At 40.9% G+C, this 15262-nt stretch overlaps 1 protein-coding gene across 1 annotated transcript in view; it reads left to right on the top strand.

Annotated features, from left to right (window-relative positions):
- The first annotated feature begins 463 nt into the window (after positions 1 to 463).
- Positions 464 to 15262, top strand: part of LOC115101157 (solute carrier family 2, facilitated glucose transporter member 3-like) — a 29883-nt gene continuing 15084 nt past the window's right edge. Inside the window, exons 1-7 of the mRNA XM_029620420.2 lie at positions 464 to 651; positions 1146 to 1320; positions 12548 to 12652; positions 12970 to 13130; positions 13533 to 13773; positions 14036 to 14198; positions 14780 to 14967. Of these exons, the coding sequence (XP_029476280.1) occupies positions 1297 to 1320; positions 12548 to 12652; positions 12970 to 13130; positions 13533 to 13773; positions 14036 to 14198; positions 14780 to 14967 (882 nt within the window). The 5' untranslated portion in view covers positions 464 to 651; positions 1146 to 1296. The remainder of the gene's footprint in view (positions 652 to 1145; positions 1321 to 12547; positions 12653 to 12969; positions 13131 to 13532; positions 13774 to 14035; positions 14199 to 14779; positions 14968 to 15262) is intronic.

The raw sequence follows: 15262 nt of genomic DNA on the forward strand, positions 1-15262 counted from the left end.
CTCCTGAACTCGGTCTGGTGGACAGCGCACTCTGTTTGTACTTGATCCCAGACTTCTTCTACACACCATCTTCATCAAATTCCAATTCAGCCTCTGCTTTCCTCATTCTCTTCGACCTCTTCTTTCTCTTTTTCCTCCTCCATTCCCTCTTTCGAAATCCATATTTCCGTGTCCCTCTGTCCCAATATTTTTCTCCTCCTGGCTTTGCTAGCGGCCCAGTGGCATCCCGATGTAACTCCATCTCATAATCATCCTGTTCAACTCGAAAACGTGTCTTCTACAGGCGCCGACATTTTGAGAGAATGAGCAGTGGCACAACTCCCAAACAGCCTACTCTCCTCGAATGTTCTCTCAGACAGGATCAGATTGCCTGTCAGGCGCTGTTCAGGGCTTAAATGCCCCACGAGCGCAATGATTTGGTAAAAAACAGCGTGCGCTTTTACGTGTAGGAGCAAGCTTAACCAGAGATGACCAGGGCGCGTAGGATGTCGGCAAAGCTAGGGAACGTGCGGACAGACTTGTGCCACTATCGTATATAAGTCGGTGACGAGAGAGGGAGGGGAGCAAAGCTGAACATTCTTCTAAGCATACAGTTCAGTTCGACACTAAAGGGAGATACGATAACCTATTTGGCACCAAACAGGAATTACGGTAAAATAGCCTATATCATTTTACTATTGTGAAGTTAGCCAACATTTGTATTTGTTCATTTAGCATGAGAAGGGATGTGTTTATAGACAGATTTATTTGTAGACTTTAGTCAGTAGTAGTCAACAGGAGGACGATCTGTCAGAATTAGTGGTGTATAGAATGGAATAGGATGAAATGTAATGTATCACTTTCTAAAATACATCATCATGTAAATATCAATCTAGGGAAACGTTGATTTCTTTCTCATTTGAAAATTAGAGTTGAAACTGATAGTGAGATGAGGGAGAAAGGAAGAAGAAGAGGGAGGGTTTTATCATCATATCTTTTGCTGCTCAAGCCAGATAGTCTACTGTACAGTAGAGGTTGAATTTGTGCATCCACAGGTAGAATATACTCTGCTGTCTGTGCAGCTGCTAGGCTTGATGTGCTTCAGGTGTTTTAGTTCATCACTTCTAATGTATTAAAATGCTTCTGTTTTTATTTTTTCTCTGCAGGTGGTTCCTCTGCAAACTGCTGTTTGGATTGCCTACATTGTTAACCTTGCAAATGAGAGCCTAGTTTTGGAAGGAGAAACTCAAACAAAGTATTTAACTTGGAGTTATTTGATCTTTCCTGAGGAAGTCAGGCAGTGAAACATAATTCAAGATGGAGAATATGGAAGCTGGGAAGGTAAGCAACACTTTAGGTCTGTCTTCTCACGTCTAGTATTCTCCCGTGCTTGACTTGGACTGAAATAGGTGCTGGTACTCATTTTGGGTGTTGGTACTATTTAGATTTAGATGCAGGAACTTCACAATACTTTTGAGCTAATATTCTATAGAAGGTGCAGGAACTTAAGCAGTAGTAATTTTGAGGTGCTGGTACTCAGCTCTGGTGAGCTACTGCCCAAGTCGAATCCTGGTCTTCTCACAGAGTTACTGATTACATCATATGATTTTATTCATTTATTCATGTTGCTTATTTTTGTTGTTGTTGCAATTACAGTTTTTAACATTTCCTTCCACAACACAACAATGCAATTGAAATACATCACCATTTGAACCACATTAGTTACTCTACCATCACACCAGTTGTGCAACAGTATTTATACTACTACTCTTCTCCTTTGTACATTATACATTCATTTATCTCTGGTGACTATTTCATAAACAATCCTCATCCACCAGCACTGTTTCCTGAGGAAGAGTAGAGCAATGTTTTTTTTTCGCTCCCTGTCTTTGTCTCCCTACCTTTAATGAGTCAGTCAGAGAATGGTATTTACGAGAAGGAGACGGGTGAACACTGCTTTTCCTCTCTGGCATGTAGAAGAACAGGGGCTGGGGTGGAAGGGAAGTGGGAGAGGAGAGAGGAAAGAGGGAGAGAGAGGAAAGAGAGAGAGAGGGGAATAGAGAAGGAGAAAGGGGATTGGCGGATGCTACAGATACAGGTGGCGTGTCTGAACTTGAGCGGGTCTGTTTTATTCTCTGGCCTGTACCTGCATGTAGGACTAGAAGAGACAGACAGAATGAGGGAAGAGAGAGTGATATGTAGTAAGGGAGGTGGGTATAGGAAATGATGTGTGAGGTGAGAGAAAGGAGTAGAAAGAGTCACATGATAGAGGGAGCAATAGCAATAATAATAGTGTGACAGAGGGATAGAGTTATAAGCCCTAGAGGCCTAGATTGGCCATCAGACCCCCCCCCCATGATGAACCCGGTGACCTCAGATCTCCATACATTGACTTAGCAACACAAGGCTTTCCTTACTCTCTATCACTTACATAAAGAGCCCCTAACAACACTGCTAACCTAGTCATGATTACACTCTTAAACCACTCTACAATACAGATGGATCGGATGCTTATTGTTACCAGATGTGTCTTCATATGGTTGTCTATCTACAACATGGCTTGTCTTTTGAAACAGGTTGCACACTGTTGATTGTCTTCCTCTTCTTTGTGGCTGTTAGGCAATGAGACTTTCCTACCAACCGTTGATGTGAAATGCTGAAACAGGAAAGGGCCTTCCACAAACTGTTACCATAAAGTTGAAAGCACAGAATCATCTAGAATGTCATTGTATGCTGTAGTGTTAAGATTTCCCTTCTCTGGAATTAAGGGGCTTAGCTCGAACCATGAAAAACAGCCCCAGACCATTATTCGTCCTCCACCGAACTTTACAGTTTGCACTATGTATTCGGGCAGGTAGCGTTCTACAGGCTGGAGGACAGGCTGGTGAGTGTGTTTGGACTGTCTCCAAGGGTACGGGCTGGAGGACAGGCTGGTGAGCGTGTTTGGACTGTCTCCTGAGGTACGGAGTGGAGGACAGGCTGGTGAGTGTGTTTGGCCTGTCTCCTGAGGTACCAGTCCTCTAGCCAGTCCTCTAGCCCGTACCTCAGGAGACAGTCAAAACACACTCACCAGCCTGTCCTCCACTCCGTACCTCAGGAGACAGTCCAAACACACTCACCAACCTATCCTCTGGTCCGTACCTCTCGCAACAGTTAAAACACTCTCACCAGCCTGTCCTCCAGTCCGTACCTCTGGAGACAGTCCAAACTTGGTGATTTACACAACATCTGTTTTACACAAATCTATAAAGATTTATATAATCTCATGGAGATTATTATTTTGAAGGGTACCCTGTTTTACCATCTTTACATATCTTACTTCACTTGTAGTAGGCCTATTCATTCCCTTTTCAGCTTGTTTTAGATGACTGGCTATTGTAATGTCACAAGGCCAGAGTGTCCTTCCTAGGGAAATACAATATGCCTGATTAGTAGTATCACAGAACATAACACTTTTATCAGTGTAACTTGGGTAATGAAACCCTTAGAGCATTTTATTCTCATGGCACCGGCGTCTGTGTTTTTAGTGTTAGCCCAGGTTACCTCCGTATGCAGTCATTCTGTGTCAGCTGGTCTTTGATTTGAAATATTTTCCAGGACAAGGCCTTTAAAGTATGCCTCCTACACCTACAGTACCAGTCAAAAGTTTGGACACACCTACTCATTCAGTTTAAAAAACAAGTTTTTAAAAACTATTTTGTACTATTTTATTTGTTCTATTTGTACTATAATCATAATCAGTCACCTGGAATGAATTTCAATTAACAGGTGTGCCTTGGTAAAAGTTAATTTGTGGAATTTCTTTCCTTCTTAATGCGTTTGAGCCAATCAGTTGTGTTGTGACAAGGTAGGGGTGGTATACAGAAGATAGCCCTGTTTGGTAAAAGTCCATATCATAGTAAGAACAGCTCAAATAAGCAAAGAGAAACGACAGTCCATCATTACTTTAAGTCCTGAAGGTTAGGCAATCTGGAAAATTTCAAGAACTTTTAAAATTTCTTCAAGTGAAGTCACAAAAACCATCAAGCGCTATGATGAAACTGGCTCTCATGATGACCGCCACAGGAAAGGAAGACCCAGAGTTACCTCTGCTGCAGAGGATGAATTCATTAGAGTTAACTGCACCTCAGATTGCAGCCCAAATAAATGCTTCACAGAGTTCATGTAACAGACACATCTCAACATCAATTGTTCAGAATAGACTGTGTGAATCAGGCCTTCATTGTCGAATTCCTGCAAAGAAACCACTACTAAAGGACACCAATAATAAGAAGAAACTTGCTTGGGCCAAGAAACATGAGCAATGGACATTAGACCGGTGGAAATCTGTCCTTGGGTCTGATGACTCCAAATTTTAGATTTTAGATTCCAACCGCTGTGTATTTGTGATAATCAGAGTAGGTTAACAAATGATCTCTACATGTGTGGTTCCAACCGTGAAGTATGGAGGAGGAGGTGTGATGGTGTGGGGGTGCTTTGCTGGTGACACTGTCAGTGATTTATTTAGAATTCAAGGCAGACTTAACAAGCATGGCTACCACAGATTTCTGCAGTGATACACCATCCCATCTGGTTTGCGCTTAGTTGGACAATGACCCAACACACCTCCAGGATGTTTAAGGGCTATTTGACCAAGAAGGAGAGTGATGGAGTGCTGCATCAGATGACCTGGCCTCCACAATCACCCGACCTCAACCCAATTGAGATGGTTTGGGATGAGTAGGACTGCATAGTGAAGGAAAAGCAGCCAACAAGTGCTCAGCATGTGGGAACTCCTTCAAGACTGTTGGAAAAGCATTCCAGGTGAAGCTGGTTGAAAAAATGTCAAGAGTGTGCAAAGCTGTCATCAAGGCAAAGGGTGGCTACTTTGAAGAATCTAAAATCTAAAATAGATTTTGATTGTTTTTTTTTGGTTACTACATGATTCCATGTGTTATTTCATAGTTTTAATGTCTTCACTATTATTAGTGAAGACATTAGCAAAAATGCTAACTTTGGTCCAAACTTTTGACTGGTACTGTATATTAGGACCGTTATGATTTTACATTCCTGTACACACGTAGCCTATAGCTCATAACATTAAGACAAATGAGATGATCGTGGACTACAGGAAATGAAGGATGAGCATTCTCATCGACAGGGCTGTACTGGAGCAGGTTGAGAGCTTCAAGTTCCTTGGTGTCCACATCATCAAAAAACGATCATAGTCCAAACACACCAAGACAGTCGTGAAGAGGGCACAATAACGCCTATCCCCCCTCAGGAGACTGAAAATATTTGGCATGGGTCCTCAGATCCTCAAAAAGTTCTACAGCTGCACCATCAACACCATCCTGACTGGTTGCATCACCGCCTGGTATGGCAACTTCTCGGCCTCAGACCGCAAGGCATTACAGTGGATAGTGCGTACGGCCCAGTACATCACTGGGGCTAAGCTTCCTGCCATCCAGGAACTCTATGCCAGGCGGTGTCAGAAGAAGGCCCTAAAAATGGACTAAGACTCCAGCCACCCTAGTCATAGACTGTTTTCTCTGGTACAGCAAGGCAAGCGGTACCGGAGCGCCAAGTCTAGGTCCAAAAGGCTTCTTAACAACTTCTACCCCCAAACCATAAGACTGCTGAACAGCTAATCAAATGGCTATCCGGACTACTTGCATTTACCTCTACCTACATGTACATACTACCTCAATTATTTCAACTAACCTGTGCCCCCACACATTGACTCTGTACCGGTACCCTCTGTATATAGCCTCTCTACTGTTATTTAATTGTTTCTCTTTCATTTTTATTTTATTTTAATTTTCTTATTTTTTTTATTTAAATGTGTATTTATTGTTTTATTTCAACATTTTTTACTTCAGTTTATTTTAGTAAATACTTTCTTAAAACTTTATTGTTTGATTAAGGGCTTGTAAGTAAGCATTTCACTGTAAGGTTGTATTTGGCACATGTGACAAATACAATTTGATTTGAATTGAATTGATTACAAGACTGTTTTCAATCTTCAAAACAAATAGTTTTATTTGTACCCATTGTGTTACACTATGACAATTCTAGTGCCTGACAGAAACAGTCTGGCCAGTCAAAGAACCAGAGTTACATATATCAGTACAAGAACAGACTGTTCAGTCCAGGACAATACAACACAAAGCACTCTGTCTTGGTGACACTGCTTTCACACTGTGATATAAAGGGAACTGCCAAAATAAAGGAAACACCAACATAAAGTGTCTTAACAAGGCATTGGGTCACCTCAAGCCAGAACAGTTTCAATAAACCTTGGTATAGATTCTACAAGTGTCTGGAGGTGACACCATACTTCCAAGAAAAATTCCATAATGTGTTGTTTTGCTGATGGTGGAGAAAATCTCAGGCACCTCTCCAGAACCTCCCGTAAGTGTTCATTTGGATGTTGGTACTGTCATCCTGGAAGAGACCACTCCCATCAGGTTAGAAATGAATCACCGTAAATTGAAGGTGATCACTCAGAAAGGCTGGGTATTTATTGGTGTTTACCTTGCCCTCTATTGGATTGAGTGGACCTAAACCATGCCAGGAAAATGCACCTTCACACCATAACAAAGCCGCCAGCCCAGAACCCTCAGTTACTCAAGTGTTTCCTTTATTTTGGCAGTTACCTGTATGCCCACTGTTCCCTCAAATCAATCTATCAATGTCCTGTGCAGGTTCACTGAGCCTGTGTGTGATAATGTTATTGATACTGCCATGCCGTGTTATTGTGTCAGTTTGGTGAAATATGTAGATATTATATCTGGTGACGCGATGGACCGAGACCATATGACATAATACTGCTCTCCCGAGAGGAAGCTCACTGTGTCTCCTGTAGCAGACATACAGACTAAACCAGGGCTTCTCAACTGATTTTGCCTCGGAACCCAAATTGAACCAGGTTGTCTCAGTTGCGACCCAATATTTGCATCGCAAAAAAGAATCGCCAATATATAATCTATAACTTTTTTTTAATGCTATATTAAAGGTAAATGTAGCAATTATATGACAAGAGAACAATATTCCCACCTCTTTCATTGTCATTAATTACATTTTGCACAAATTCTTGATGAAGAACGTGAATAAACTCACTGGCTTGAGACCATAAACCAAGGGCTCTCTATGGTCAGGGCCTGACAGTGTTTATGTAGGAAATTAATATATTAGTATCTGGTTCAAAGACGTATAAGGTTTTCAAAGTAGCAAAAAAATGAAACAGCAATTACAAACGAAGTTATTGTATTTTAATATGAAATACTGGTGTTATACGGTATGACAATATTTTGTTACCCTGAATACACTGGAACAGAATAGGATTCACATCCATTAAATGTTATTAGTAGTCTATTAATAGTAGGCTATACAATGATAACACTTAATCAAAGTTTAAAAGTTACATTAACTCCCTCTCCCTTTCTCTCTCAAACATGTTTTGTTACTATTTCCTTGCTAATGTTAATAGTAATCACTTAACTATAATTTGAGCCTGCGGCAACACTTTATGTTGCATTAAGTGGCATTGTTACACGATTATTACATGATAGTTAATGTTGTATTTATGCATGGTTACACTGTAACTGGTAAATTTCAATTCAATGCAGGTACACAAATGCAATTTCAAGATGCCTACACAAAATAGCTACATAAAATGCCCATCAAACTACTTCAATTCAAACTTGTACAGTCTTGATTTTTCATAAAGTGCCCCAAATATGAAGCAGCTATTAACTAATATAATTCATAATCCATTTTTAATCCATAATTGTGTGTGTGTGTGTGTGTAATATTATATTAACCAATATAATCCATCAGTATTACCTTAACTGAAGTGCAATAAAACATTAACTACAGTGTAATAATGCAACTTAATGTTAAGTGTTATCCACCAAGCTTTATACCCCATTCTGTTGCTGACAGAAGCATGAAACCATGAAAAAAATACCTTGCTTTTCTTCTGGCTAGTATTTTCTCCCTAGCAACTGGATCTGCGTTAATCTTTTGTCTGTGTCGTGCAGCCCTCTCCTTATTACACAACGGCATCTACAGTATAAAGATAATGTGCCTTGAAAAACCTTAAAATGCCGTAAAATTGTTTAAAATGATAATATTCAGTGCTAATACAACAAGTAAATATGAATTAAATATGAATTAAATTTAATGATTCAATGTTGTAAAAAAACATGTGGTAACAAAGCTACTGTCATTCAGAATAACGACTGACATTGTGGTATAACATGAAACTTTTGTTGTGCTGAAGGACAAGTGTGATACGGAAGGATGGATTTCATACATAAACATATTTAACAAGCAGTTCCTTGGCCACCTACAGTTGAAGTCAGAAGTTTACATGCACTTAGGATGGAGTCATTAAAACACATTTTTCAACCACTCCACAAATTTCTTGTTAACAAACTATAGTTTTGGTAAGTCGGTTAGAACATCTACTTTGTGCATGACACAAGTCATTTTTCCAACAATTGTTTACTGACAGATTATTTCACTTATAATTCACTGTTTCACAATTCCAGTGGGTCAGAAGTTTGCATACGCTAAGTTGACTGTGCATTTAAACAGCTTGGAAAATTCCAGAAAATGATGTCCTGGCTTTAGAAGCTTCTGATAAGCTAATTGACATAATTCATCTGTACAAACAATAGTACACAAGTATAAACACAATGGGACCACACAGCCATCATACAGCTCAGGAAGGAGACGCATTCTGTCTCCTAGAGATGAAGTACTTTGGTGCGAAAAGCGCAAATCAATCCCAGAACAACAGCAAAGGACCTTGTGACGATGCTGGAGGAAACAGGTACAAAAGTATCTATATCCACAGTAAAAGGAGTCCTATATCGACATCACCTGAAAGGTTGCTCAGCAAGGAAGAAGCCACTGCTCCAAAACCGCAATAAATAAGCCAGACTACGGTTTGCAACTGCACATGGTGACAAAGATTGTACTTTTTGGAGAAATGTCCTCTGGTCTGATGAAACAAAAATAGAACTGTTTGGTCAATAATGACCATCGTTATGTTTGGAGGAAAAAGGGGGAGGCTTGCAAGCAGAAGAACACCATCCCAACTGTGAAGCACGGGGGTGGCAGTATCATGTTATGGGGTGCTTTGCTGCAGGAGGGGCTGGTGCACTTCACAAAATAGATGGCATCATGAGGCAGGGAAATAATGTGGATAGAAAATTATGTGGATATATTGAAGCAACATCTCAAGACATCAGTCAGGAAGTTATAGCTTGGTTGCAAATGGGTCTTCCAAATGGACAATGACCCCAAGCATACTTCCAAAGTTGTGGCAAAATGGCTTAAGGACAACAAAGGTAGTGGAGTGGCCATCACAATGCCTTGACCTCAAGCCTATAGAAAATGTGTGGGCAGAACTGAAAAAGCGTGTGCGAGCAAGGAATCCTACAAACTTGACTCATTTACACCAGCTCTGTCAGGAGGAATGGGCCAAAATTCACCCAACTTATTGTGGGAAGCTTGTGGAAGGCTACCCAGAATGTTTAACCCAAGTTAAACAATTTAAAGGCAATGCTACCAAATACTAATTGAGTGTATGTAAACTTCTGACCCATTGGGAATGTGATGAAAGAAATAAAGCTGAACTAAATCATTCTCTCTACTATTATTCTGACATTTCACATTCTTAAAATAAAGTGGTGCTCCTAACTGACCTAAGACAGGGAATTTTTTACTAGGATTAAATGTCAGGAATTGTCAAAAACTGAGTTTCAATGTATTTGGCTAAGGTGTATGTAAACTTCCGACTTAAACGGTATATAAAGTAATGACCTTGACCTATATAGATTATCCTTACTTTTCATATTTAATATAGCTTTTTATAAAATAGTAACATTAAAAGTTTGTTTTCTGTGTTGTACTGAAGGACATGTGTTTTTGGTACAAAGGTTACTAGAGGGTGAAAAGGTGAAATCATCAAATATTTCAGAGAGATTTACTCACCTCATCACATTGATAGAGGTTCTTCAATAGGTCTTCTTTGTGATGTCACACACTGTCACATGATTACCATCATGTGATATGCTTTAAAATGGCTTTTTACCTTTGTGATACTGAATGACATTGATGACGCGCAAAAGTCCAGACAAAAGTTATTCAAGATTTTAAATATTCTTTAGATATGTTGCCCATTATTCTATATATTGTTGCAAACAAACACAATTATGCCATGCGTGTTAATTTGTATTTTTAGGATGAATTTCTAAATTTAAAAAACACTGTTATCATTAGAATTTTAACCCGGAAAGTTACACTGAAGGACATTTTGACACAACTCCCTTAATTGAATAGTTTGCAACACAAATATTTATGGGTCAAAAGAAGGGTAAGAGTTGAGTGATTTAATATACATATTAAATATTATACATATTTATCTTTTTATGTTCAATTTAAATTTACATTTACATTACATTTACATTTAAGTCATTTAGCAGACGCTCTTATCCAGAGCGACTTACAAATTGGTGCGTTCACCTTAAGACATCCAGTGGAACAGCCACTTTACAATAGTGCATCTAAATCTTTTAAGGGGGGGGGTGAGAAGGATTACTTTATCCTATCCTAGGTATTCCTGAAAGAGGTGGGGTTTCAGGTGTCTCCGGAAGGTGGTGATTGACTCCGCTGTCCTGGCGTCGTGAGGGAGTTTGTTCCACCATTGGGGGGCCAGAGCAGCGAACAGTTTTGACTGGGCTGCGCAGGAACTGTACTTCCTCAGTGGTAGGGAGGTCTCATCTTTGACACATCTAAATGTCATTACATTTAAATGTCTCGTCTTTGACACATCTATGTGTAATAGTGTGTGTCATGAAGAGTAGCCTACCTTTGTGTAATAATAATCAGCTTGGTGCTGCTATGTTGCCCAGCTTTAAATTGAAAAAATAAATAAAAATATTTCACCTTTATTTAACCAGGTAGGCCAGTTGAGAACAAGTTCTCATTTACAACTGCGAACTGGCCAAGATAAAGCAAAGCAGTGCGACAAAAACAACAACACAGAGTTACACATAAATAAACATACAGTCAATAATACAATGCAAAAATCTATGTACAGAGTGTGCAAATGTAGAAGAGTAGGGAGGTAAGGCAATAAATAGTCCATAGAGTCGAAATAATTACAATTTAGCATTAACACTGGAGTGATAGATGTGCAGATGATGATGTACAAGTAGAGATACTGGTGTGCAAAAGAGCAAGAGGATAGATAACAATATGGGGATGAGGTAGTTGGGTGTGCTATTTACAGATTGTCTGTGTACAGGTACAGTGATTGGTAAACTGCTCTGACAGCTGATGCTTAAAGTTAGAGAGGGAGATAGAAGTTATTTTTGCAGTTCGTTCCAGTCATTGGGAGCAGAGAACTGGAAGGAAAGGCAGCCAAAGGAAGTATTGGCTTTGGGGATGACCAGTGAAATATACCTGCTGGAACGCATGCTATGGGTGGGTGTTGCTATGGTGACCAGTGAGCTGAGATAAGGCGGGGCTTTACCTAGCAAAAACCTATAGATGACCTGGAGCCAGTGGGTTTGGTGACGGATATGTAGTGAGGGCCAGCCAACTAGAGCATATAGGTCACAGTGGTGGGTAGTAAATGGGGCTTTGGTGACAAAACAAATGGCACTGTGATAGACTACATGTTGGAGGCTATTTTGTAAATGACATCGCCGAAGTCAAGGATCGATAGGATAGTCAGTTTTACAAGGGTTTGTTTGGCAGCATGAGTGAAGGATGCTTTGTTGCGAAATAGGAAGCCGATTCTAGATGTAATTTTGGATTGGAGGTGCTTAATGTCTGGAAGGACAACTGACTGAACTCAACTCAACTGAATCATTCACCGAAATGCCACAGCTAAAAATAAAAAATCTTCATGCCAGATGATTTCACTTGGTATTTGTTTAAGTAGTAGTATTAACATATTAACGCATATTGAACTGGTATAACAGCCGAACCCAAAACAATAGGCCTCAACAGTAGAATAAAGTAGCATAAATCCATAGTAGCATAGAGTCTCTATTCTTCTCACAGTTCATCCTCAAGACTCCGGGTTGATCAGGATTGCGAAACATGGTTCCATTTCCACTGTTTTGTAACACCTAACCTAGCGTGGCAGTGTAGACAGTGACAGCTTGTGAATGCTCAGAAAGAAAGCAAAAGAGAGGGAGAACAATCACAAACAGACTGTTGCATTGTGTATTTTCTACTGTCACTGGGAACAACAAGAGCTTTGTGGGCCAAGACACTGGCTATGATGACAATGACAGAATTATTGTACACTACGTCTCCATCCATATGCATGAGACCAGTGGATATCTAATTTCCTCTCTCTCTCTCTCTCTCTCTCTCTCTCTCTCTCTCTCTCTCTCTCTCTCTCTCTCTCTCTCTCTCGCTATCCTTTTCTCTGTCACTTTCTTGTTATCTGTTTCTCTCTCTTTCTATTATTTTAACACCCCTCTCCCTCCATCCCTCCCTCTCTCTCCCCATTTTCACTCCCCCTCTCTTCCTCCCTTTATCTCTCCTCCATCCCCAGAAGAAGAAGGGAGTGACCTGTTACCTCCTCTACTGCATCACTACAGCCGTCATCGGCTCCCTGCAGTTCGGATACAACACTGGAGTCATCAATGCCCCTGAGCAGGTGTGTGTGTGTCTGTGTGCGCGCACACACACACACACACACACACACACACACACACACACACACACACACACACACACACACACACACACACACACACACATGGATGTGCTATTGTTTTCTACTTTGTCTCCCCCTTGTGGGCAGTCAGTGGCAGTACTCATGTGTATTGACTCTAACAGTCAGGGCTGAAACAAATGCCTGCACCCTCTGTACATCTCCAGGACTAGGATTTTAGACCACTTGCCTAAATCCTCAGTGATATTCCCACGCTTTAACCTCTGAAGGTTCTAAGGTTCTGTCATCTCCACTCTCAGAAACTGCGACGGTTCTTCCAGAATGTGTCTATGGATCGTTATGGAGACCCCTTCTCCTCTGGGACTAACACCATGGTTTGGAGCTTCGCTGTGGCCATCTTCAGTGTGGGGGGCATGGTTGGGTCCTTGTCTGTGGGGGTCATGGTGGACAGGTTTGGGAGGTGAGTTAAAGACTAATGATACAAAGAAATGCAGATGTACAGTAAATGTTAGTGTGGAAGTGGTTTTGTATCTGTAATGACTTTGTAGTGTTTAATTTTATTTTATTCCCAGCACCACAATAAGAGGTGTGGGGCATGTAAATATTTGCTCTCAAAGATGAGCCACGGGCCCTTAGTCGATTCGGTGCTGTAATGTTAATTAAGGCTGTAATTTTAATTGAGGTCTTACCTCCTAACCTGGCCTCATCTCACCTCACTTCATCACTGTTTATTTAGCAGGCCAATCATGGTCTCTGGCAGGGCTTCCCCCATCTTTCTAACCACCACACATTTTTCCTCCCACTGTCCTTCTTTTCTTTCCCCTTTTCCTATCCTCCTCTCTCTCTCTCTCCCTCTCCCCAGGCGGAAGTCCATGCTCCTGGCCAATGTGCTGGCCCTTCTGGGTGGAACTCTGATGGGTCTGTCCAGCCTGTGTAAGTCCTTTGAGATGGTCATCATTGGCAGGCTGGTCATTGGCGTGTTCTGTGGCCTGTGTACAGGACTGACGCCCATGTACGTGGGAGAGCTGGCCCCCACGCACCTCAGGGGGGCCTTCGGCACCCTCCACCAGCTGGGAGTGGTCATTGGCATCCTGGTGGCACAGGTACCACAGAGAGGACCAGGCACTGGTTCACTTTCATTTAGGTTATTTTGGTTCAAACTCTACTGAGTTTATTGTAATTAATTGCACTTAATGTTATTGAGGTCAACTGATTTAAATGCTGTTCATTTCACTGAATGTAATTGACCGATCTCCTTTTTCTGTATAATCAAGTCAGTTAAATCTGTTTTAGTTTGAGCATTACTTTTCTACTACCTTAAGCTTTAACCTTGGCCATCCTGTTGTCCCTCTCTCTGCTCTGTAGGTCTTTGGTCTGGAGTTTCTGCTGGGGTCAGACTCCCTGTGGCCCCTCCTGCTGTCCCTGACGGCCATCCCTGCTGTGGTGCAGAGCATCATGTTGCCCTTCTGCCCAGAGAGCCCCCGCTACCTCCTCATCAGCCTCAACCAGGAGGAGGAGGCTCGCAAAGGTCAGGGAGAGGAGACATGTTACTGATCATATTACACATAGGATATGTTATTGATTATATTACCCATAGGAGATGTTACTGATCATATTATACATAGGAGATGTTACTGATCATATTGCACATAGGAGATGTTACTGATCATATTAAACCTAGGAGATGTTACTGATCATATTAAACCTAGGAGATGTTACTGATCATATTGCACATAGGAGATGTTACTGATCATATTAAACCTAGGAGATGTTACTGATCATATTGCACATAGGAGATGCTACTGATCATATTAAACCTAGGAGATGTTATTGATCATATTACACATAGGAGATGTTACTGATCATATTAAATAATGGAGATGTTACTGATCATATTTCACATAGGAGATGTTACTGATCATATTAAACCTAGGAGATGTTATTGATCATATTGCATAGCACTCATTTAGGGAACTTTATTATTTGACTGTTTTCTTAGAAACTATGTGGTGTAAAAGTATTTACATGACAATTACTCTGTTATTTATTTGGGATTCATTAGTATCAGAAAGTACCTAGTATTTAAAAAATATCTCGCCCTCCCTCCAGCCCTGGTGCGTCTGCGTGGCTGTGAGGATGTAAGTGATGACATCCAGGAGATGAAGGAAGAAGGGATGAAGATGGCCATGGAGAAGAAGGTCACTATTCCAGAACTCTTCCGTTCGCCAGCCTACCGTCAGCCAATCATCATCGCCATCATCCTGCAGCTCTCCCAGCAGCTCTCTGGCATCAACGCGGTGAGTAGACTACAATATCCCACAATGCAACATAATTAGGGAGTTCTTCCATACTACATAATTTAACTAAGGTAAACATCAGGGAAAAGCCTTTAAGAGAAAATTGCGCCGGAAGAAATGGCAGCAGTTTTACGGGCGCCCAACCAATTGTGCTATTATGTGTTTTTTTCTCTCGTTATTTGTAACTTATTTTGTACATAATGTTTCTGCGACCGTATCTTACGGCAAAAAAAGAGCTTCTTGATATCAGGACAGCGATCACTCACCTCGGATTAAACAAAGATTTTTTCGTCAA

Source organism: Oncorhynchus nerka, linkage group LG3 (genome assembly GCF_034236695.1).
Source record: "Oncorhynchus nerka isolate Pitt River linkage group LG3, Oner_Uvic_2.0, whole genome shotgun sequence".
Lineage (NCBI taxonomy): Eukaryota > Metazoa > Chordata > Actinopteri > Salmoniformes > Salmonidae > Oncorhynchus > Oncorhynchus nerka.